The 27,054-nt window shown below is 35.5% G+C and overlaps 1 protein-coding gene across 1 annotated transcript in view; it reads right to left on the reverse strand.

Moving 5' to 3' along the window:
• The window catches only part of GRIK2 (glutamate ionotropic receptor kainate type subunit 2), a 798,700-nt gene that overhangs the window by 321,218 nt on the left and 450,428 nt on the right, over window positions 1-27,054 (reverse strand). The window contains exon 8 of the mRNA XM_020998276.2: window positions 1,013-1,156. Coding sequence (XP_020853935.1) covers window positions 1,013-1,156 — 144 coding nt within the window. The remainder of the gene's footprint in view (window positions 1-1,012; window positions 1,157-27,054) is intronic.

Below are 27,054 nucleotides of genomic sequence, written 5' to 3' on the forward strand. Positions count from 1 at the left end.
CTTTTTTATATTATTTGGTTTCACATTCAAAATTGTGAAACAATAATATTTAAAACTATTTAAAATTGAAGGGCATTTGCAAGTGGAAAGAGGACTGAGCTGGGGATGCAGGTGATTGGAGAATGAATATTCTATCTTCTCAACCTGATAAGGTCATGACTAGCAGCAAAAAGCTTGATTTCCCCAGAAAATAGTATTTGTAATTGTGGAAATTAGTAAAATAAACTATGCTTGGTTTGAGTCTCAACTCTTCCACTAATTTTGGAAGCAATGATGGGCAAGTTACTTTACCTCTCTGAGACTCTATTTCCTCATATATCAAATGGGAGAAGGGATGGATGAGATGATCTCTAAGGTCCCCTTCTTGTTCTAAACTTATGATATAATTATAGCCTTTTCAGATTCGTAGCTTATGTGTAAATTGTTCATGTTGTTAAAATAATTGGATATTATGTCCAGAAAACTACTGGGAAGTAATATATAGACATTTCCATTATCGGAACTCATTAATGTAAATTATCACATCAGACATCAATTTAAGACCAAAAGAAATCATATTAACATGAATAAATAATTTATGGATTTTAGTAACAAATCTTGAAAAAACAAGTTATATGCATTTATAACTGCATAAATTTCAATAGAAAAAAATAAGAAAAAGAAAAGCAACACCACAAAAAGGTACACAATAAAGCTTTCATGTTTTAGTTCTTTGGCTCTATTTACCATGTCATAGAATCCAAGGAAGCTTGTCTAAGCAAATACTTCACATATTTACAATACCCTTTACCCCACCTTTTTGGTATCCATTATTAAATAATTGTTCTTTTAATAACAGCATTGGAACCATTTTCAAATGAAAATACCAATGGTTTTGGGGGGGAAAAAAGAGAAAATTATATAGGAAAAGTCCCCATGTGCCAGAAAACAAAAACATCACAAGTATATTATCTGGGTTCATGCAGCTTGAGGACAAAAGAGACAAAGCTACACTTTTTTTTTAATGACATACCTCTTTAATTAGACTCATAAAGCGGGTCCCAAAGCGCCATGGCTTGTGCCGATTACATTGTAATGAACTGACAGTCATTTGTGGGAACTGTTGGACAGCAACTGACACCACATGGACGGCATCATACATTAGAGCTGCATCAGTCTGAAATTAGAATGAAATCAATGCAGTGAAAATGATGTGTAAAATATATGAATCAGGGTCTCAGAGAAGTTATCTGAGAGATCATTTTTCTTCAAAGAAGAAAACAGTGTCACCGTCTAAATCATTCTATTGAATAAGACGTTATTGCCAGGTGACTACACACACACACACACACACACACACACACACACACACACACACATACACACACATATGTCTATTGGGATTGCTTTTCTTTCTTAAATGAGATCTTCAACTGTAAATGATCTCAGGGCCACTAATGAACTTTGTAAAACATGCTTTATATATAAAAACAATGGCATATAAACAGATGAGAGAAATGCATATGTACATATGTACATACACATATACATGGACTAGACATGTTATTTCACTGATGTCAGAAACTCCCTGATGAAAAAATTCCCTATACCCAAGCAGTCCAGCCCCTTTTCTTCACTTAACAATATTAGAGAGTTGGCTAGATCATTGAGAGGTTAAGTGACTTGCCCAGTGTCACACAATCAGGATATGTCAGAAGCAGGAATAGAACCCAAGTTTTCCTGGTTTTGAGTAGCTCTCTACTATACCAAGTTCCCATAGATAAACAGATAGATAGATAGATATAGATTAAATTATACAGATACTAGAAAGATAGGCAGATAGACTGATCCACATACAAAAAGAAATCTGTTAATATATTAAACTATATAATTCATACACATGTATGCTTGTAGTATAGGTAAGCAATTGCATTATATAATCAAAATTAGATTTTAAAAGTGCCTGCCTAATTATCTTACCAATGTACAAGCCCTATGCTTCTTTCATCTTAGATATTTAGAAAGACCCAGTCCCAAAGATAACTGTGTTTTCAGGTCATGGTACAGTTTACTAATTCCCTTTCAGGAAACTATCAATTCTCCTGATATTAATTTTCCCCTTAAATTTCCAAATGAACAAAAGATGATTTAAGTTGCTTAACTAAAATGAATATTAATCCTCTCAAGTCTGTATTTCCTCAAATGAATAACCTCTGTAAGTGCTGTATATGACAAAAAGTTTTGTCTAGTCAAAACAAACCTGAAGCTTATTGTGTTCTCAAGTGCTGTGTTAAGATTGTACTTACACTGTTTCTGACAGATACGTGCAAGCACTAGCATCTGAGAAGAGGACCTTCTTGACACCACTGGTGGGAATGAACTTTGTTCCATCTGCTTAGCTTGCTTTTTCCCCTTCTCATCTATATAATTAGTCAGCCGTGAAATGAGTTCCAAATAGATAAAACCCTGTAGATTACTGCATTTGCCACAATGCAATGTAATGGCAAATTAGCACAGATCAGATGTTTCACACATATGCATCCCACTGTGCTTTACACCATAAAATGCAGGTGTGCAAAATAAAGTTTACTTTTCATTACATGTTTCAGCATTTCAGAAATCTACTAATGTGGCTCAGATTTTTATTCAAAATAGTAGATTCAATCTGAATAGTAGAGGTAGTTAGGAAATCAGAAGTTATCTAGTCCAACTCCGTAATGATACAAGTAGAGCAAATGAGGTACAAAGAAGTGAAATTATTTGTCCAAAGTCTCCCAACTTGAAAGCAGCAGAAAGGATGTAGCTGCCCCACATTTTCTGTTTCCAAGTGCAATGCTCTTGTCATCCCCACATTCCTTAAGGATCATACATATATGTTGATACATGTATAGCTGATTTCATATAATATTCTACTTGAAGAGCTCCAAGTAGACATAGAAATCTGAAAAAAAATTACATTAACTTTAAGAAATGTGCTTATCATATGCCCTTGTTTTCTATACACTTGGTACTAAGTAATGAGTTTGACTGCTTTAAAAAAAATTTTTAACCCACTTGGCTGAATAGTGCTATTCTTCTGCATATTGTAGATCTAGACAGAGATAATTTGTCAGTTAGTGGCATTCCCACAAGATTACAGGGATATATCTATTTGTCCTGGGCTAGCATTCTGGTGGCAACACTCCAAAAGTATCTAAATTTATCAAAAAGCTACATGATAATGATTATGGACATGAAAAACTGAATTAAATAGCAAAAATAGAAGGCAAATTATTAGGTGTATCTCTTCTTTTCCCACAATCACCAGATCATAATAGAGAGAGTGGGCTTACATCCTAGAACTAATGAAATTTGCATTAAAAATACAATGCTTGACAATAAATAATGTCTAAAAACAACTTGGAAAATTTTTTTTCATCTTATAGTCTCAGCTTCCAGAAAGAACAATGGGAATACGAGTGTTTGCTATAAGCTAACCATAATGTATAAATATTAACTCATAATCATTAATGGAAAGTACTTAATAAAATTTCAAATTCTAAGACAGTTATCTAGCATTTATTAAGTGCTTACTATATTCCAGGCATTGTGCTAAGCACTGGGAATACAAAGAAAGTCAAAAAAAGTTTTCAAGGAGTTCAGCGTGAGAGAAACAGTATGCAAATAACTATGTACAAACAAGATATATGCAAGATAAACTGGGGGTAGTTGCAGAGAGAAGGCACTAAAATTAAGGAGGAAGTCTTCTTGGAGAAGATTAAGATTATCTGAGACTTGAAAGAACCCAGAGAAACTAGGAGGTAGCACATTCCAGGAATGGAGAAGAGTCAATGAAAATGTATAGAGACAGCAGATGGAGCATTATGTGTGCGAATCATCAAAAAGACCAGTGTCACTAGATCAAAGAGTAAGATGAGGAGGGCAGTAAGGTATAAAAACAACTGGAAAGGGCACGGTTATGAAGGTCCTAAAAAGCCTTTCATACTATTGCAGCAAATAATTATCACTCTTTATGAGCTGGAGAAGGAAATGGCAAAGCATTCCAGTATCTTTACCAAGAAAAATCCCAAAATGGGGTCATGAAAAGTTGGACCTGGCTGAAAATGACTGAACAATACAACAACATTTACCAATGAAATGACTTCATATCTTTAAACATGGATGGATCATCCATGATCAAGCTAGAGTTTTGTGTGTTGGACATAGTTTTTAGAGTGCTGGATTAAGAATCGGGAAGAGCTAAGTTCAAATCATGCCTCAGACACTTACTAGATATATAAACTTGGGCAATTCACAATTTCTCTGGGTTTCCATTTCCTTATCTGTAAAATGAGGAAGTTGGACTGAATGGCCTCTGAAGACCCTTCCACCTATAAATTATGATCATATGAATTTCAAGTGCTCAGCAACACTAATATTGACAAAGAGTATCAAAAGGATAAAAAGTAAGATAATTCATTGCAGATAAATTGAAATTAACACTTTACTTGAGAAAATAGCAATTAAATACTGATAACAATGAAATCCCAAAAGAATTTTTATATGTTGTCTTCTTATAATATAATTTGCCAACTTTTTTCATATTGTATTAATAACTACTATCAACATCAATGTTCAGGAAGTGTGAGTTTCAAGCCTAGGGTTACTCTTAATAAAATGAATGACAGTTCTTCTTTGTTATTTCCTTTAGAAGCAAAGGTCACATATTCAAGTGGCTTAATATCACTCTGTTCATGGACAAATTACAGCCTGAGAAAATTTTACATTTTCCCAGACAACTGGTTATATGTTTCATCTAGAATTAAATGATTAAAGTAGGAGAAAACAAATTTAAATCGCTAATATCTTCTCTCAGCACCTCTCAAAAGTAACGTAGAAAATTTTATTTTCCCCCAAAGTTCACACTGAATAAATTGAAAAATCCAAGTAAATGAGATTTTCATATGTTTTACTATAGAATTGTATGTTGGATTTGGGTACCTAAGCTCTTTATACATGAGTTTTGATTTGTTTTGTTTTCAATTGGATGGGCAGGTAGTGATTTTCAAATTACATTCAGCCTCCTGCATCCCAGGTTTTCTAAAAATAACTTGAAACTTTCTATTTTAAGAAACCACAACAAAAATACCATTTTCTAAGTTGTATTAAAATTGACACCAAACATTGGATTTTTAAAAATTTCTGTCAACTAAGATGAAAAATAGACTAAAATTTCCTATTGTTCACAAATATAGCATTTTTCTACATGTTGCTGGTAAAGCTCAAAGTTGGCATTAGTTATAAAAGTATATGTGTATATATACATATTTATATATGTATTCATTTATTTATTTTAAATTCTCCCTCATACTATTTTCACAGAAATATTTTTAAAACTAAAAATAATACCTTTGGAACAAATATTCATAGTCAAATAAAACAAATTTTTACATGGGCCACATCTAAAAATGTATGTCGCATTTTGTATTTTAAGATTGTCACCTCTCTGGCAGATGGGAGGGGTCATGTTTCATGTTTAGTCATTTAAACTTATGACTTAATATTGCATTGATCAGGTCATTCAAGGTGTTTTCCTTTATAAAGTTGTTTTCATTGTATAAATTGAAATTATAAAATTTATGAATCATCAATAAAGTATACGACTACATCTAATATGTTTTTATTTCTAGTTTGCATGTGGGGACATTGTGCAGACAAAAAAAATACTATCTACTACAGTGTTCATATGGCTCAAATTAAACAATGCCTCTGCTTTTAAAAGTTTTCAGTATAATTAAGTAACATATAAATTGAATAGGACATTATATAGAACATGGTGAACCACAATTAATAAATAAATAATCAATTAAAAGGCAATAAGGTGCCAAGATTTATTGTGGCTTATTAAATGGATATGTTCTTAAAGTGCAAGCTCTTTGAGGGAAGGTTTTGTTTTGTTTTGGTTTGGTTTGGGTTTTTTTTTTTGTAGCAACAGCACTTTGCACATAATAGGTATTTATGAATTTTTTGTTAAATTACAGTGAATTTAACCCAGCATGATATGAATTAGAGAACTTTACTATCTATTTGTGTATAAACCCTAGATAAGTGATTAAATAGGTAGGTATATACAATAAAAGAGCATTGAAGAACAAATTGAGTAATTATACACAAAATGCTGGGATAAATAGCAGTAAAAAGAAAAGAAATTACATTTAAGGATGTAAAATAGAAATGTTACTAAACAAGGGGTAGTTTGGGTTTAAATAAAACTAAACTACTTAAGTTAAATTTGAATCTATCTAAGAATGATAATCAATAGAACTACAAAGGAGTTAGACATGATCATTACTACTCACATCCTCCTAATACGGGTAATTGGTGAACAGAGAAAAATGTCTATTTGGGACCCAGAAAGGAGAGTAGGGATGGTCTTCACTAGTCCAACACTCTCATTTTATAGAAAAGGAAACTAGAGAAGTAAAGTGATTTGTTCTAAGGCATATGGGCACATGGCAAACTTTGTATTTGAATATAGCTCACATGACTGCAGATTCAGAACTCTTAACTTCCTGATCCCACATCTATTGAGTGGCATAGCATTGATATTTCTAATATGTAAATATTTCACTGGATCTGTGAACTCAGCCATAGGTGTAGTCCTTCCATCTTTCATTAGAAAGATCTCTAGAAATTCATGAAACAAAAATCACTCTGTGTATCCAAACTAATACCTTAAAGATGGACTGACAAATGCCACTGATATATATTTTAAATCCTTGTTTGAATTCTTACTAACATGAAGCCTGCTTTATCTAATGCCTAGACCTGGGAAGGGATGCTAATTTCTGCAGTTAAGAGCTATTGCAATGGAAATTGGTCTAGACACTGAGTGAAAATTCATCTACCTTAAGGTATCTCATGACTGATGAGGTCTCATAGTACTGAAGGAACCACGAAGTATGCTTGGGTGGTAATGTTTGTTTGTTTCCACTTAAAATAAGTGATTATGCATATTTTTATAAAAACAAAATTACCTTCCAAAAATTGCTGAGAACAAAAAACTGATATTTCTATTTTTTTACTTTGTTTCTACCAACTCAAAATAATCTAATTTGCAAAGAGAAAAAATTAGCATAGGGTTAAGCCAGATATTCTCCATATCTTTTGCCAGCTCTATTACATGAATCTATGCATCCTAGGCTATTTAATAAATACATATAATGCGATTGTGTTATATATGATTATGTTATGCATATTATATTATATATAACATAATTATGTGTGTGTATATATATATATATATATATATATGTATATATGTTTCTAGATTTTTCTCATGGAGAAAACAGTTGTTCCCTGTTGTTCCCATGCCAGAATCCTAGGGGACAGATGTCACATGTACATAATGATAGAGATTTTTTTTTTACTATTTTTAATGTTTATTGAACAACCACTCTACCTGAAGTACTATAAAGTGGTTTGGGGCAGTTATAACAACAAACATTTTCTGAGCACCTGCTGCTTGGAGCTGCAATACAAAGAATGAAGGGAGAAAAAGGAGGGGTGAGCAGTGTTAAACAGTCCCAGACTTCAAGAAGATTCTAGTCTGCTAGGAAATGGGTAGAAACTACAATGGATACATGCATAAATATAAAATGAGTTGAGTGATAAAAACAGTTTCGAGAAAAAACATTTAATAAGTGGAGGGGAATTGGGTTGAGGAAATCCAAAAGGCATCAATAGGAGATAACACCTAAGTTGTGTTTTGAAGGAAACTAGGATTTCTTGAGGTGGAAGTGGATAGGAAACATATTCCAGACAAAGAGGACTAATTATGTAATAGCAGATGATGAAATATCATGGATAGGATACTGCTAGCTAAACAGTTTGACTAGAATGAAGTGTGTGAAAAAGGTAATAATATAAAACAAGAAAAATAGGTGGAAGCCAGAGTATGAAGGGTTTTAAATTCCAGGCTTTGGGTTTTATATTTCATGCTAGAGGTAACAGAGAGACACTGAAGACTTTAGAGAAAGTGAGTGACTTAGACCTTTATTTTATGATTATCAGTTTGGAATTTATACAAAGAACGGAGCATAACAGGTAAAATACAAACTGTATTGTGAATCAGGGTCACATATTTATTCTTTCTGTTCTCTATGAGATGGTGGATGGATTGGGAATTTTATATTCTCTTCCCTACCTATGTCAAACAAATGTTTTATTTAAACATTAAGAGAAATAGCTATTAGGGAGTTCTGAATCAAATGTGATAACACTTTACCATTCAGCAAAAACTCATTACCTCCCAAGGGTAAAGTGAACCAAATCTGCCAGCCACAACTCAAAGCCGAGAGAGGAATGTTAGTGGAGTCTCAGCCCTGCTCCTAAATGAATTTATAGTAACAGATCCAGTGAACACATTTATCTTTCTCTTAAATAAGTGCAGGCAGGTCCCTTTTGAGATTCGAATGCCAGCTGGCATGTGGCAAATATGTTCTGCAACTTCTAATTCTGAGGCTCAATTCATTTTTGAATTCCCAACTGAAGTACAGTTTGAGGCACAGAAAAGTAACATGAACTAACAGAATAGAACTGGATTATGAGTCCTAGCCACACTAATTATTTGCCCTTTCAACTACAAAAAAAAACACCTTCAATCTGTTTTTGCATCTGCAAACTTTGAATAATTACAGATGCTAACCTTTCTCAACACTAGACACATGAAAAATTATTCCCTTAGTCATCAGTCCCATCAGGAAAAAAGAAAAAAAGAAAAGCAACACTACTATTGATTTTCACCCTAAAAGGTAAGGAAAGAAATGGTGCTTAGCAAGAAAGGGGGAGAATATAAGCTGTATAGACTAACAATAGATAACCACCAGTAGAAGAGCCATTTAGTGTTAGAAGAAAATGTTTATTGGGGGGAACTCTTTTTTGACTGCTAATGACTGCCTTTGATTGATGGGAATGCTGTTGGCTTCTACTTTCTCTCGAGTTAGGATGAGGGTCAAGTTCATAAATTATATGTATACATGCAGATAGTTACAGTATTCATTAAGTTTCAATTCAGAGATCCCATTGTTGAACATATATACTCCAGAGAATTAAAAAACAGTGGAAAAGTTATCTATGTAATAAAATATTCATAACAGTTTGAGGTAGGGAAAAATGGAAATGAAGTAAGTACCCATAGGGTATAGGATTATCCAGAAACAAGACCTTTTTTAAAGTAAGGTTTTGTTTTGTTTTGATTTTAAAAGGGCTCAGTTGAACAAGTTCTTCTAAGTACTTACTTAGGCACAGTGCTAGGCACTGGGAAAACAAAGACAAAAAAGAAACACTCCCTGACTGCAAGGAACTTACATGCTACCAATTCTACAGGAAGGAGACCATATATATGTACTTAAGGGGTGGCACCTGACTGAACTTAACCTTGAAGGCTTTTCTAGATGCTGCCCAACCCTTTCCCCTGTGAAGGTGATTCTCTTCCTCCATGTAAAAATAACTTTTTGAATATACTTTGAAACTGTTGTTTCCTTCCAGCACCATGTAAGTTTCTTGAAGGAAAGACTACATCATTTTAATCTTTATTATCCCTAGTACTTAGCATAGTGACTGACACATAGTATCACAAACTGGACAACAAAGTGTAGCTGGAAATACTGGAGCTTACAGGTAGAGTCCAATCATCTTATTTCATAGTTGAGGAAACTGAGACCCAAAGAGGTAAAGAAGCCCAAGCTCATACAGGTAGCAAATGTCAGAGTCTGAATTTGAACCCAGATCCTTTGACTGAAGAGCCTGTGTTCTTTCCACTGATTCAACAGGGACTCAACAAATGTTTGTTGAATTGAATTGAAGGGAACAAGAGATTTTTTTCTTTTGGCTAAGCAATGGGGTTAAGTGACTTGCCCAAGGTCACACAGCTAGTAAGTGTTATGTGCCTGAGGCTGGCTTTGAACACAGGGCCTCCTGAATCCAGGGCCAGTGCTCTATCCACTGCGCCACCTAGCTGCCCCAAACATGGGATTTCAAGAAGCAGAGTTGATTGTGGAGACCATGGAAGGCACAGGGGCCAGCCTGTATGAAAGCATAAAAGTAGAAGATAATTTATTGTATATGGAAAAAGGCAAGTGGGCCACTTTGGTGAGAACACAGAGCACACAAGGGAGGGAGAGTAATGGGAAAGCAATATGGAAAGATACCTTGAAGATAATATGTTATGGATTTCAAATGTCAAAGGAGTTTGTGTGTTATTTTAGAAGTAAGAAGGGGCCACTCAGGCTTATTGAACAAATGGAGTGATATAGTCATCTTATCTTCAAATAATCCCTTCACTGATAGATGCTATGTTAAGAGGTTACTTAAGTAAGACAGATCATGGGATAGTGGAGCTAGGGCATGAGGGACAGGAGTGGTGGCTATGACTAGAATGACACAATGTGTAAATTAAGAAAAAATTTGAAGTTTAAGGTATCAGAGCTTTGACCTCTGTCCTGGTCTACCAACTTATTGGAGTTAGTAGAGACTGACATTATTTAGAGAATGTATTCTTCCTGTAAAGCAGCAGTCTCACTCATATCTTGAGGAGACTAAATTTTCACACTTCTCCTCCAACCTGCATGTCCCCTTAGTGGAGCTGTTAAGTTGGACAACTTCTATTTTATTTTCTGGATCTTTCTTTCTGGGATTGAATTAGAATCTACTCAATCTACCAGACCTTCAAAATCTGGCAATTACAATGAGCAAAAAACTCATCACCCTTCAGAGGTAAAGTGAACCACATATGCCAGCTATAACTGCAAGCTCAGAAGAGCACGAGTGCAGCCTTAGTCCTACAGAGTCAAGATGTGTGATTGGTATATTAAAAAAAAAAAATCAAGCAATGGCATTGAGGATTTACTAGAAAGGGTAGTGCTGAAAGGAATGGATAATATTAACCCATATAGACAATGATTGGGGTCTAAACTGAGGCAATGCTTCAAGTCAAGTCAATAAGTAATTATTAAACACTATGTGCCTGGCACTTTGCTAAACATTGGAGATACAAAGAAAAGCAAAAACAGTCCCTGCCCTCAAGGAGCTCATCTTCTAATTGGGGATGCAATATACAAATACTGTGTGCATATAAAGTACACACATGGCAAATTGGAGGCATTCTCAGAGGGAATACATGAATACTTTTAACTAAGTTTGTAGCATTTTTGATGGGCAGCTAGGTGGTACAGTAGATGGCACCTAGCTTGTAGTTAGGAAGACTCATAGTCCTGAGTTCAAATCTGACCTCAGACACTTACAGTTTTCTTATCTGTAAAATGAGCTGGATACTGCAAACCATTCCAGTATCTTTGTCAAGAAAACCCCAAATGGAGTCATAAAGAGTCAGACAGCATTGAAAAATGACAGAATAACAAAAGCATTTTCTATGAATCTAAATATTGCCTGATATCTCTCCATGTTACTGTTTATAGGCCATAGATAATAGAATCATAGATCTAGAGTTGAGAGAAAGGTAAAACGATTTGCTCAGGGTCACACAGCCAATATGTTGCAGAGGAGGTACTTGAACTCAGCTCTTCCTGACTTAGACACTAGCTATTCAATAGCCTATTGCTGCTTCTCCAATATATGTCTCTATGGTGAGTGTGTAAACACGCTCACACATGTATGCATAATTTATGTACATATAAAGAGTTACATGTGTATATTTGTATATACATAACTGTTAAGCTTGCTCTCTACAGCAAAATCATAGTTCAGTTGGAATAAAAGTGCTCCTAACACAAAAAGTGACCCTTCCTTACATCCACAAATAGTGATTTGGGTTTAAAACTTTACAAGAAATTCACCTGTTTAATATTCCATTAGGAACAGTTTGTACACAACCAGCTAGACAACTTTTTAGAGTTCATAGGATTATAACTTTAGAGTAAAAGGGATCTTAATAATGAGAGAATCACAGTATTATAGATTTAAATCTGAAACAAACTTTAAAGTTCATTTATAACTGTCTTGTCATTTTTACAGATAAAACTGAGGACAAGACTTGCCCAAAGTCACAAAGATAGCAAATGGCAGAATAGGATTATTCAAACTCTAGTCCTAGGATTCCAAATTTGGTGCTGTTTCTACTGTATCACGGAGTTCTAGAATCACAGCTCTGACCTTAGAGGTCATTTATTCCAATACCCTCCTTTTACAGATGATAAAACTGAGGCTCAAGGAAATTAAATTACTTTTCCAAGGTCATTCAGGTAGTAAAAAGCAAAACTGGGATCTGAGTCCTGGACCTCTGATTTCAAATCAAGTGCTCTTTCCATAGATTCATAGAATTATAGACATAGAAAGTCCTTCAAGTTATCTATTCAAGCTGCTCAGTTTTAAAGATGAGGGAACTGAAAGCCAAAGACAAATTGAGTAGCCCATGACCACACAACTAGTGAGTAGCTGAGGTGACACTAGAGTTCCCTATCTTGGGAGTTCCTTTTTATACTGCAGCTTCTTATTCCACACAGTGCTGCTGTGTAGCTGCTGTACATATATACATACATACATACATACATACATACACACATACATACATACATACACACATACATACATACATTCACACACACATATACATATGTATACATATATATGTATGCATGCATATATACACATATAGAACATGGCTATTTTATACAATCTTCATATGAATCATGTAAGTTTACCCTGCATATTTTCTCTATAATTTTATTTCTTTACTACATACACTGTTTCTCAGCCAGATAATCCTATTTTTTTTCTGCCCCTATTTCTAAACACCTTGAAATATTTATACACAAATTCCAAGATGGCTAAATGTTATTTAAATATAGTATTGAGAAATTCTTGCATTTTAGTTATAAATGATTAAGGAACAGATGTGAAGCAGGCTTTTTTTTCTGTTTAAATGCCAACAGGTTTTCAATTAAAAGTTTTATTTGCTAATGTAATTATTTTTACCTAATTACATTTTTTCACTAAGACCAGTCCATTGAGAGATACACATCCCCTTTGAAAGATGTTTCACGAAACTCTTGCCGATGTCCATGAAACTCACTCTATGGATGAGTGTGTTAATGAACTCTCTCGCAATAACATAGCTAGCCTTAATAATTTAGGTCCTGTTAAGTCTTGTCTGTTTTTTTTTTTACTACATTTGGAACTGCTATTGATCTATAGAAGAGTCAATATCAAGAGGAAGTATTCTTTGCACTTTCAACTGGTCTCAAGTAAATTCATTATCTTACTATATGGAGCTTAAACAAATTAACTTCATTAATTTTTTTTATTATATTCATCAATACTATTTAAAATGTCTTCTTCAATATGATGAATTAAAATGGATTTTTACATCTGATGATGAATTTAATGTTTTCTAATTCTAGGAAGGTAACCCTACAACAAACAAAATGTATTATAACCTCAGGGCTTCCAAGTACAAATGTTTATTTAAACTGTTATCCCCACTGCTTGGGAACTTTAGAATTGTAAAGAGGGGAAGAGAAAAGAATGAGCATTTAGCACCCACTAAGTGCTACTAGTACAGAATGTCACAGAACAAATCCCCTAAATAAAAGGATTTCTTATGTAAAACTTGGACCCAGTCAAAAGATTGTATCCAATGAATGGGATGTCCCAGTGAAGACTTCTCAGTGTAATTAAGGTAATGAGTTCAGAAGGTAGTGTGAGAAACAAACTCTCAGAAGTGAAGGCTCCTCAAAGGGTCAAATAATTCTTGATTATTACTTTCAAAATCCTCCCCTACTCAGACCCCGTTTTTAAGCACTTAACAGAAAGAATAAGCCCTGCCCCACCCCCAACCTGAGCCATTTGCCCTTGGCTTCTGGCCTCTTTCCTTGTCTTTGAATTCTGCACCTGGAATGTAAGCCCCACCTCCCAGTTAAGGGGATAGGAAGAAACTTTCAAGCTTAGAATGTAAGCCCCACCTCCCAGTTAGAATGTAAGCCCACCCCCAGTTAAGGGGGTAAGGGATAGTGGTGGGTGGAGACTTGTTTGTGTGGTGGGCAGAGATTTGCTTTTATAAGACCCCTGTTATGGGGTCTCTCTCTCTCTCTCTCCACGTCTATCAAAGCAGCAGACAGCCATCTGGCGAGACTGTAATAAAGGTAACCTTTGCTTTCCACCTTGAGAAGTCTCTGAGTTTAATTTGGGTTAGGGTCGCTGTCCCACACACCAAGGACCTAGAAGGCCAATGTGACCTGGAAGCCCAGGTTACCTACCCCTCACAACAGCCCTGAGAGGTAGGTACTATCATCCTCATTTTATGTTTGAGGAAACTGAAGAACACAAAGGTTAAGTGACTTGCCCACAGTGACACCAATAGTGTCTGAGGCTAGATTCAAACTCAGGTCTTCCTGATTTAAGGCCAGCATTCTATACACTGTGCCACCTGCTGCCTCAATAAACTACCACTAAACCCTCTTGTACTTTGTTTTCCTCATTTGTAAAACTGACCATATGATTACAGGTAGCTGGAAAAAAACATTAAAGATCATTTGAAACAGTAGTGTCAAACTCAAATAAAAAGGGGGCTACTTATCCATATATAAGGATCCCTGTAGGTCACATATTGACTTAGTTTTAAAATATAAAAGTATCTATTTTATTATATTTTAGTTTAGTTTGTTAAATATTTCCTAATTACATTCAGGACAAACTCTGAGTATTGTAAGCCTCATGCAGTCTGTGGGCAGTATGTCTGACACTTCTGACCTAAGACATTATTCCCTTCATTTTGAGATGAGAAAATTGGTTAAGTGACTTGCCTAAGACATTATAGCTAGAGAATGGTAAAGCTTGTTTTTGAATTCAGGTCCTTTGGATCCAGGTCCAGTCACCTTTCTGCTATATTACTAGAGTGTCAATAGTACTTATTATGTATGAGATAAGTAGTCATTTAAAAACATAAGAATGACATTTTTGAACTACAAAATATCAGCCTATCTGGACTTCAGAAACCATCTTCAAAGACTTACATGAACTGATGCCGAGTGAAGTAAGCAGAACTAGAAAAATGGTGTACACAGTAACAGCCACATTGTGTGATAACTAACTTTGATAGACTTAGCTCTTCTCAGCAATGCAAAGATCTAAGACAACTCCAAAAGACTCATGATGGAAAATGTTATCCACATCCAGAAAAAGAACTATGGAGTCAGAATGCAGATCGAAGCATACTATTTGTTCTCTCTCTCTTTTTTTTTTGTTTCTTCTTTCTCATGTTCCTCCCATTGGTTCTAATCCTTCTCTACAACATAACTTATGTGAAAATATGTTCAATATAAACATACATGTAGAGCCTACATCAGATTATATGCCATCTTGAGGAGAGGTGAGGGGAGGGAGAGGAAGAAAATTTAGACCTCAAAAATTTATGGAAGTGAATATTGAAAACTAAAAACAAATAAACTAATTAATAAGAGAAAAAAAGAAGAAGAAAAAACAAGTGATGCAAGGGAAAAAACTATCAGCCTATCTTTTTTTAATGCAGATGTTCTTCCAGGATCAAAGCTGCAGGTCACCCAAAGTTTAATGTAGAAAATGAGGGTTCAAATACACAGCAGTATATTTCCAGTGATCATCTTTACACAATAATTGGTTTAAGGAACTGTTTTATGGGATAAATCAAAAGGTCTGCTTATAAAGTTTAACTAATAAAATCCATTTTAATCTAGACATTAAGTTAAAGCCCTGATGTGTGCCTTAAAGGTACAGTCCTTGTTTTTTTAGTCACATCAACTAGAATTTAAGAGCCTAATGTGCCAGGAGGCATTGTGCTAAAAGCACAGTAAATTATTAGAATCTTAATGTTAGAATGCTAATATTTCATAAGCCTCTTGTTAACCTTCTCTGAAATAAGCCTACATCCATGTGGAATTTTTTTTAAAAAAATTAGTCTGTTAAGAAATCACTGTCATTTGATGAATCTGTTATCAATTTAGAAAGCAATTGAGGAGCATGATAAGATTGCATTTTGGTGTATGCTAGTCTAGCCAGATGCTTCAGATAGAAGTGTCACTTCTCTGAACAAATTTGAGGCAGAAACCACTGGTGCAGTCAGAATGAAATACGCACTAATATAAGTCTTCAAAAATATCAAAGGTACCGGGTTAGAGGTTTTGCTTCTTTACACACAAAGGGAAAGTAATGATAGATAGGAATCAAAACTGCTGGATTTGACACATTAAATTACTAGAAAGGATGCAGGTTCCCAATCACATCTAAAAGAAACCAAGATAGTAGCCCCTAACCTCTGCGCCAATAGGAACAGGTAGGTTTTCTGAGAGCTTGAGACTTTTCTGATATCTGACAAATAGTGGTAGAGTAGGTACTATTATCAGGGTTTTATGATCCAAATTTACAACCTTATCTTTTCTATTTTTTTCTCACTTTTTTTTGAAGTGGTGGAGGGAGTAATTTATATTGCTATCTTTTGTTTTCCTTATCATATTAACTTCCAAATATACCCTTCTTCTCTCCCCATTCCAGTGGCATCCTTTGTAACCAGAGAATAAAAAAGAGAAGAAATGGATGAAACACTCTAAAATGTATAGATTACATCATAAAGTCGGTGTAACATACTGTACAGGTAGACTCCTGTTTTTAAAAATTTCACTATGACAACCAGTCTAATACAAAAAGCCTATTATTCCTGGCTACTATTAAGAATAGTTCTTCAGTCATGTGGATATAACAAATTCTGATGTCAACCTCCTTAAAGCCAAATGTATCCACAATTGCCTTAGCAATAAACCTATTTAATGATGATTTTGTCATTTCAGTGCTGAACTAATGTAAAGTAACTATTTTGAATACAGCTTTCAATATGTTCAGTGTTCAATGTGTTTTTAAAAAATAAAGCTGGTGGGGCAGCTAGATGGTACAGTGCATAGAGCACTGGCCCTGAAGTCAGGAGGACCTGAGTTCAAAGCCGGCCTCAGACACACAATACTTCTTAGCTGTGTGACTCTGGGCAAGTCACCTAACCCTAAGAAAAAAGCTGGACTTAAAACAAAAAGAGGGAAGAAAGCACTACAGCAATACTAACCAATACATTAACCACATCTGACAGTATATTTATTTTACTGTACATCTCATCAAATCAATTTTTCTTTATTTGTTAAATACTTTTTCATTTCCTCTTTGATATCTTTTACACTACCTCCTGTGCATAAGACGTCATTAGAAATGTTACAGCCTACTTGTTCCCACCTTGCATTTTTTATATTGGCCTTTGCATAATTCCTAACTTTTATTCCATAAAAACAATTCATAAGCCATGTTTAAAAAGACAACTGATGTTTCACAGTTCAAAAATCCTTGATAATTATATTTTTAGTCATTGTTCACATGTAATAATTATCATTGAAATTCCAATTAATCTAGTGGCAAAAGGACTTGGCCTGGACCTGACTTAAAGCTAAGCTGTGCTACTCACTAACTGTATGACTATGGAAAAGTCACTTAAGACATATGGGCCTTGATTTTCTCCTACCTCTGCAAAGAAGTGAGGCAGATTTTCTTATTATTTATTGGAGGACAAATTTAGTCATTATGATTTACATGCAAATCATTTTTTTTTACTATTATTCCTCCTTTTTACATTGCTGTAATCATTGTGAATATTGTTTTCTGGATTCTGCTCAACTTACTTCAAAAGAATTCATATAAATTTTCCCAAATTTCTCTGAGATATTCCTTTTCATCATTTCTTATGGTACAATAATATTACATGATATTTGTGTTCTACACTTCTTTTTATCCATTCCTCAATGAGTATTTACCTTGTTTCTCATTCTTTGATACCCCAAAAAATACTATCAGAAATATTTTTAGCACATATTGGATCTTTTATTTTTCAATATATCTAACAGTGGGAGCTTTTGGTCAAAGAATATGGCTAATTTATTCATTTTCTTTGAACAATTCTAAATTATTTTCCAGAAGGATTGGACCAATTTGTAGCTCCTTTAACAGTTTATTAGTGTGCCTATTTTTTCTAATCACCAATTTGCTGCATATGAGCTCAGTTATTGGGGTTGTTTTGATTTGTATTTCTTTTATTATTAGTGATTTGGAGCAATCTTTTACATGGTTGTTAACAGTTTTCAAGTCTTGTTTTGTTGAACATTATGTGCTTATCACATGACATTGTAGCCACTGGGGAATAAGACATTGTACTTTTTCCCATTTAAAAAAAAACTATTTCAATGCAGATTTCTAAATCACTGAGTTTCATCATAATTTTGTTTTGAGATTCCTTAGGTATACTCAGTTCCATTCTTATTTCTTCTTGTTTTTTTTTTTGCTTATTACATTTATTCTTTAATTCCTTCATTGTGCTCATTATCTTTTTTATTGTGTTAAACAAACTCTTGTTTCTGATGTTTCTGTTGATGTTACATTATATCTTCCTTCTGAAATTTTTGCCTCTGCTTTTATCCACTGCTCATATTTTGGTTGGCTTTAATTTTCTTATGAGAAACTGGATGTTTTATTGTAATTTTTAAAGGAAAATTGAGGAGATAGGATCCCTTGTGACCTGTCTGCCACTCTGGCATGTCTCCCAAAGTCTTCTACTACACTTTCTGTGCCATAATACTGCTTTCCTTAAAATAAAAATTGTGCTTAACAGTCATATAATAGAATAGGGGTTTCATGAAAAAGATATACTAGTGATATTTTCTTCTCTAAAATATGACATGTAACATTACTTATGTTTCACAAATATTGATCATAACTGGTATTTTAGGGACATGAAAATAAGTTTAATTTTCTTTATTTTCTCAAAATATTTCTCTGACCTTTGTCAATATCCTTCCAACAAGCCCAGAAAGCCTACAGAATATCAAAAAGAAAATAAATAAATAGAATTATAAAATAGCAAATAAAAGCAAAAAAGAAATACAAAACAGAAAACAAGTTCAAAGACAAAGAAGAGCTGATAACTTGGAAGGATAATCAGAAGTCACCAATAGAGAACTGCATATCAACATGGCTTTGTGGATGAAGATATTTTTCCTTTTTTCTCATTGAAGTGTATAGGAAAAAGAGTCATTATTTATTCCTATTACCCTTCTCCTTGAAGAGTACCCAACAAAGACCTTCACCCCTAGACCTCTTGGAGTCTCTGAACCTGCCCCTCACCTCCTCAGCCCTTCCATGGTCCCTCCTAGAATCCTTGCTCCAGGGTCTATCAAGTCAATTTTGGGGAAGGAGGAGAGAAGAGTAAAAGGAATGGTTATGAGAAATCCTCATTCCTTAACTTCAAAGAGACATGTTCCCAGGCATGCCAAGTTAGAACTCAACACATTTTTCTATAGGAACATTTCTATGGTTTGGTTCCCAACTTGAAAAATCTTTCCTCCTACATTTTTTTTAATAAGGGAAAAATGAACTCAGACTTCAAAATAACTGACTTATGATTAGGCTTTTCAAACATAACCCATATTTAATTTGGGAATTGCTGTCTGTCCATTGTCCATGATGGATTGAAGACAGTAGATATAAGCAGATAGTTGCTAGTCTAAGTGAAATAATTAAAAAGAGTACTATCAGGTATAAAAAGAATTAGAATAATTATTTCTAAACAATTCAGTTTTCCCCTAAAACTTTAGCCCATGCAGTTAGGTTCTTGCTACATGCCATCAGTCTTCCCAAATGCAAGTTGCAGGCCAGCTTATATTTTTTCCTACTATCTCTTGTAGCATTCTTCTAATGTCCCATTTGCTTTTCCATAGTTCTTTTTATCATATCTTCTTAAATCACCTGCCCAGGCTTTCCTTGGCTTCTTTTAAGCCTTAGCTAAAGTGTTACCTCAAGAACCCTTTCCCAAATCTCCTCAATTTTAGTACCTTTCTTCTGAATTTATCCTATACATATCTTATTTGTACATATTGTTCACATGCTGTCTCTGAGTTGAGTTCCTTGAGAGTAGGGACTATTTGTTTTTTGTCTTTTTTTTTTTGTATCTACAATGCTTAGCCCAGCACCTGGAATATAGTAGGTGTTAATAAATGCTATGGGCTAACCAACCCTCCATCTCTTAAAGCAGTGATTCATTACATCTATATTTATGTGGGTGTATGTATATGTGTATATATATATATATATATATATATACATATATATGTATATATATATATATATGTATATATATATATATATATGTATATATATATATATATATGTATATATATATATATGTGTGTGTGTGTGTGTGTGTGTGTGTATTACATATATACATATATATGTATAGCAATGGACCTAAGCATCTTTTCTTAGAATGCTTTTAAATGCATTAGATAAAATATATAGAATTACAAAGGAAACCAATTATACTGAAACACACGTATCAAAAATTTTAAAGTCAAGTTCACAGATTCTGGGTTAAGAACTGCTATCTCTAGTGACTTTCAAACCTTAAACACACCCATAACCCACCTGCTACACCCCATCTCAAAGTCCCTAAACCTCTTTTTACTACTGCTTTTCCTGGTTTTCATTCTGTTTAATTCAGTGCAACATATTATTTTGTATTCTGATGTCTTCATCATTCTATCATTTTTTTTTTTGGCATTTAATGTTCTTCAAATTGTGTTGATTTTACCATGCTTGAATTTCCCCCCCAATGACTTTCCTCCAACACAAACTGAAGCACAGAGTTATGCTTCTGTTATACAGGAGTCAATAATTCTTTCAAAGTAAGCAATAGTTCAAAAAATAGAAAAATTCCCAAGGTCACAGTGAAATTGCTTTAAATTCTACAAACTACAGACAACATTATTTTGAAAACAGAAGCTTTGTCCCTTGATATCAACATAAGTCATATTTTTTTCCAAATACTTTTCTCACCTATCATGCATTGATGTATTTATTGCTTTGAAAAGGAAAGCAGATTGTAATTGTTGATGCCTGCTATATTCAATCTTAGCTGAATATAAATTAAGAATCAGACTATTAAATCAAATTCAATCATTGCTGGATATTCCATTACTTACAACGAAAGCTATAACAACCTTCATGAAACCAAAACCCAGAATACAGTATTATTTATAGTGGTATGTCAAAATATTTCCAGCAGTGAGTAGTGTCTAATTTTTCTAGTTCCATCTAATGGTGCCATTAGATGCCCCCTACAGTCTTGCACAAATGCCAATCTGTCCAAAGGGCCATCCACAGCACTCTACTCCTTTCTGAAAAGTAACTGGTACATAAATTCTTTGTTGGCCAAATTTTAAGCTATTTTATTGTATTTGTAAACTAAAAATGACTTCAACAATGACCTGCTCTTTGAATTACATCCTGAACAAAATTCATCATAGTATTACTCTAGGCATATTTGTATTTAAATTTGTTTCCATAGTAACAAGCAAAAAGTAAACTGATTTTTTTTAGAAATTGCTAATTAGACAGCATATGCTTTGAAGTATAATTAATGAATGTTATGTGTCTATACGTATGTATAATTTATACACACATATATGTGGATAGGGTTTGTCATTTATTAGCCACAAAGTACAGATAACTACAGGTTATTTCAGGTGAAAAACTCAGAGCTATGGACTTCTTAGATCTAAACTTGCCTAAAGAGATTTCTTCTGAAGTTTATCACAAAATAAAATCATCTCAATCATTTCTGGATTACAAAGTAAATCAATTCTTTATTAAAAAAAGACCTCACTATGCAAAGATTAATGAATTGACAGCACAGGTTATAGCAATTATTATATCATCATCCCAATCTCTGTCACTCCATACTTATTAGCTGTGTAATATAGGAAAAGTCACTTTCCTCATCTGTCTGAATTTCCTCATTTGCAAAATAGTGTGTATTGGGGTTGTAGGATGGGGACAAGGGGAGGAGGCTGCAGAAAGAATTTAGACTAATCTAAAAGTTCCCTTCCTAAAGTAAATCTTATGATCTTAAGACCAAACAACATGGCTTATACATCTAATTTTACATGGATTTGTTCTAGGTATTGCACAAAAACAATTTCAGTATTTTGATGACTTCTAGCAACTCTGCGTTCTATGAAGCATATATTAATGTTTTTAAAAAGGCAAATGTCCTTATTTTATAATATCTTCTAAGTCAGAGGTTTCCAAATCTTTTTGTTTCCCATATCTTTTGACATGCAGTAAACCTTTCCATATCCTCTATTAATTATGAAAGGAAATAAATACTAGTTTACCATGCATATACACATAAGCAATAAAATAAAAAATATTAATTTCAATAGAATGAAATAGTTATATACCAAAATATCCCAAATTTTCTCACAATATCTTATACCCACTGGGGGTAGGTATACTTTTGAAGGAGGCAGAAATCATGAGGCAGAAATCATTCCGTGGAGTATGGAAACTACCCGGAGGGCCCAAGGTTTAGGGACAGGTGCAGCCAGGCACAGTAAAAGGTCAGAGCAAGAAAAACAAGGAAGATTTGGAGTGCCAAACGGGATATCTGTGGTCATGCACCTGAGTCCCCACCCCGGACTTATGCAAACAATTCCCAGAAATAGCTGAGCTCATAACAGTTTCTAGGGTGCCCCTCAGCAGTTTCTAGAACCCTCTCGTGACCGGAGTTTTTATTCAAACTAACTAATGATCTTGCTCCTCGCTTCTGTACCCGCGCTTTTTTGCTATAAAATGAGACCAAAGAATCCACCCGGCGCGCCAGTCCCTCTAGGTGACTGAGTCGCCCGAGTACTCGTAAGTTCAATAAACCTCTTGCTATTTGCATCCGGAGTTGTGTTCGCGTTGATCCTGGGAGGGTTTCTCAAGGTCGGAGGACTACCCGAACATTGGGGTCTTTCATTTGGGGGCTCGTCCGGGATCTGAGATTCCCACCCAAGGACCGCCGAACCACCGACGGGAGGTAAGCTGGCCAGCGATCGCTCTATGTTCTCTCTGTGTCTGACTCCGAAAACTCTGACTGTCTATTCGGTGTGCGCGCATTTTTGGTTTCAGTTTATTCCGGGTTAATCGATCTAAGATCGAGGCGTGAGTAGCGGACAGACGTGTTCGGGGGCTCACCGCCCGGCAATCCTGGGAGACGTCCCAGGATCAGGGGAGGACCAGGGACGCCTGGTGGATCCCACGGCAAGGGATAATTCTCTTCTGATCTCACAGTTGCACTGTCTTGAGAGACATACCCTACCTTCTGACTCTTTTTCCTGTCTTTTTAATATACGTCTACGCCGCCATATAATTTTTTTCCTTTTTATTTCAATAATAATCATTATCTGGGTCGTAATTCCACTCTTCGGGACCCCCAGAATGGGACAGGGTGAGTCGACCCCTCTCTCTCTTACACTAGATCACTGGAAAGACGTGAAGACAAGGGCTCACAATCTTTCCGTGGAGATAAGAAAGGGAAAGTGGCAAACCTTCTGTTCCTCCGAGTGGCCCACGTTCGAAGTGGGATGGCCACCGGAGGGGACTTTTAATCCTTCTATTATTTCTGCAGTCAAAAGGATTGTCTTCCAGGAGACTGTTGGACCTGGTGAAAGGGTCTAGAAAGAAGAAAGATTTTTTTATTGGGTCAATTGTATTAGTTATGTTGCTGGAAGGGCAATTTCTTTTATAATCTGGAATGTTAAATTAATTGTGTCTTCAAAAAAAAAAAGGGAGTCAATTTGGCTGTTGGGGCATTTTATATGATCCTGTTTTGTAAAATTTCCTTTTAAATATTGTAATTCAAGGAAGTATAAGATTTTCAAATTTTGTCTCTATTGAAAGGGAATTTTCAGTTGAAATTGTTTTGTTATAATTTATAAAATTTGTGAGATTGTTAACTAAGTTTTGGGGTTATTGTTTTAATATCAAAACCTAAGATTGTTAATTGATTACTTGTGTGTGAAAAGGAGGGGCACATGGCAATTCCCCTTATTTTGTAAACTTGCCAGGATCCCTGGAAACTATGGGGGGGGGGGAAGGTCATCTGCCCTGAAAAAAAAAAAGTGCAGCTTCCATATGTTTGTTTGACATGTGGCATGGTAAGGAAATTTTCTTAACTGAATGGGTTGTAAATTCAATAGAGCGGGAGGGTGTCAAAGTGTCCATTGAAATTATAGACCAAGATATCTGTGTTTCTTTTACCATTAACATGACATAGCATAGTCTATGTCCATAAGATACCGAGATAAGAAAAGTCCCATTGTTCTGGAGAGTGTTTGGTCCCAGACATCTTGGGCTCAGTGATAACAAACAGAAAGAATGTTGGTCAGTTCTAACTGGTCCTGGAAAGGGGTGTTTTTGGTTCACTTGAAAAAAAAAAAGAATTAGTTCAGGTTTTTGGCCCTTATTGGGGTTCAATTGATTATACTCACCTCAAGATGTTCCCATTGTTTAAAGGAATTATGAGAGCAGTAGTATTTTTCTGTGATCAGTCTCTTACTATTACCAATGTGAGATTAAATTCTTATTATCCAGGATTTGTGATTTTATGGGACAGACATTTACTATTGTTTTGAGCTTTGATTACCAGGGTACTTGTCTGAGTTGTCATAAAGCCAATAGTAGAATGGCATGTGCTGCAGGCTGAGAACTGATAAAGGTGGAAGTCTGTGCCTGGGAAGACTTTTGAGGACAACCTTGGACACAGCCTAGATAGATCTTCCTGACTCTATTTCCCAATTGTGCTATTTCCTTTCTGACACGGGAAATCCCCACCTGATTAATCCCAGGCCCTGCTTTTAACATCCAGTGACTATGCGATTACCTATCAGATATGACTCATGCCTGGAATCAAATGGAGCTAAGGAAGTTCTTTCCTTCTGATATGATATATGACCCTGTCCCTCTGGAACATCCCTGTGTTACCGTAATAGGATGCAAGTACATTCATGGCCACATAATAATAATATAGGGATAACATCCCCCTAAGGAGGAAATGTTTATACACAATAATAGGACAAACGTGTAATGTGATAGATGTCTAATTAAATAGGATAGCAAATTTTGAGAAAAGCAATAGGATTAGACTGATATGATTGGCTTCCAAGATGTATCTATTATAGCAATCCAAGCTTTAAGCATGTTTAGGTAGGAAGATCACAGTTTTGGATTTTTACACTAAGCCAGAGAAGCAGAGCTCCCTTTTTGAACTGCCTATGAATTAAACCGATTGTACATGAGCAAGGAACTTAATATTAGTTAATATAGGTAATACTGATTGTATTGATTTGTATGATTCCTGTCTAAGGTTTTCTTTGTTACCCTGATTACATGTAAATCTCTCTTTTCCAAACTAGTCTATTGTGAGCTCTCTGATTGGTTCAATCTGTACCTGACTTAATGTAATTATGCAATTTTGCAAATTATGAGTAAACTTTGTTGTATTGTTTGAACCTAGTCCTGTGTGACTGGGAAAACTGAACTATCTCTATGTGCCTTTAACTAAAGACTTATGAGGGATTCTGGAATACTTAGGAATTTAGTTTCCTTAATACTACTCTGGAATTTGTGTTATTTAAGAACTTTTGCACCAATTTAGTGAGGTTTTATGAACAAGAGTAGAAATGCATGCAAGCTTTTTAGGGCTCATTTTGGAAATGTTCCTTAGGCAATGTGACATCTTAGGGTACTATAGAACTGGGACTTGTGTTCTGTGTGTGTTCCTATATGAGTTAAGTTCTTTACAATTAGGTCAGGGGTTTGTGAGAATGTTATTTTGTTATTTGGGTAATATCATACTTGTTTAAAGTTGTGTTACAATTAATAATGTTAAAAGGGAAATGGCTTGTGGTTTATCTTCTCCATGTCATCAGAGAAACATGGCATGACTGAAACATTTAAGATCCTATATGCACTGTGTTAAAATGGATTCTTTCATATATCTATGTATGCATTGGGGCCTGTGGATTAATGTAAGGTATGCATATTGTTGTTTGCTCTTGTTTACTATTTAGTGGGGGGTTGGCAGTATGGGTCCGGCTCTTACGGCAGTCCTCTTCCTTGGATGATTCCTTTGCCAAAAACTAAAAGGGGGGAGTAGGAACTCAGGGCAGATGGCACTAATTCTTCCTTAACCAAGTTCTGCAGGGACTCCAGAAAGAAAACACAGAGGCCACTACTGATCATACTTCTCTTGTGTTTGTTTGGTCCATGTTTACTAAATATTCTTGCCAGATTCCTTTCTTCTAGGGTCGGAGCCATCAACTTCCAGATGACTGTATACCAACCCAAGGTCTCTAGTCCACTGAACCTGGCATCAGCCAGGTTTTGAAGTTTGACCCCTCGAACGGGACCCAGAGAGGCAGGGACAGCTCTACGCCCCTTGCCAGCAGGAAGCAGTTTCAGAAGCAGAGACCTCCGCCCCTTTTCACCAAAAGAATTTGGTTCCTATTTGTTTGAGGGGGGGATGATGGGGGCGGGGCCCAAACCAAGATCTTCGCTCTTTGCCTCAAAGGGAATCTGACTCACAGGCCCCAGACCCTCATCTCCCTTTGAAAGCCTTAGCCTTACCTTTTAATCTTATTCAGATCTGGCTCCCTTTTGTCTATAGGCCCCAGAAAGGCCTTCCTTTATCTCCTTTTGAAAGTCCTAGCCCCACCTTGATTTTGTGCGATGCCTTTCAAACTTCTGCCTTCCTGTTCCCTCCATTATCTATTCCCACTGTCTATTCAATCTCCCTTGACCCTCCCTGCATTTCCCTATTCTCCACTACCCCTCCCTGTTTCACATGCCCCCACCTACTTGCCCATCCCCCCTTTTCCTTGGTTCTCCTTCCCTTTTCCTCTGGCTCCTAGTAGGACCCCTCAGGCAGATCCTCCTCACCCCTTGATTATGAGACTGCTCCGAGCCATCCATAGCATTGTCAACTCCACCCGGCCTGACCTAGGACCTAGCTGCTGGCTGTGTATGGATGCACAACCCCCATACTATGTGGGAGTGGCAGTTAATGGTTCTGTTCCCATAGCCCAGACTCGGAAAATTGTCGGTGGGAACAACCTAAGTTGACCCTGGGGGATGTCCAAGGAAAAGGTACCTGTCTTACCTCATCCACCACATCCCTGAAAACTTCTCCTTACTCTCCTG

The sequence above is a fragment of the Phascolarctos cinereus genome, unplaced genomic scaffold (genome assembly GCF_003287225.1).
Source record: "Phascolarctos cinereus isolate Bilbo 61053 unplaced genomic scaffold, phaCin_HiC Scaffold_5;HRSCAF=322, whole genome shotgun sequence".
Taxonomy (NCBI): Eukaryota; Metazoa; Chordata; class Mammalia; order Diprotodontia; family Phascolarctidae; genus Phascolarctos; species Phascolarctos cinereus.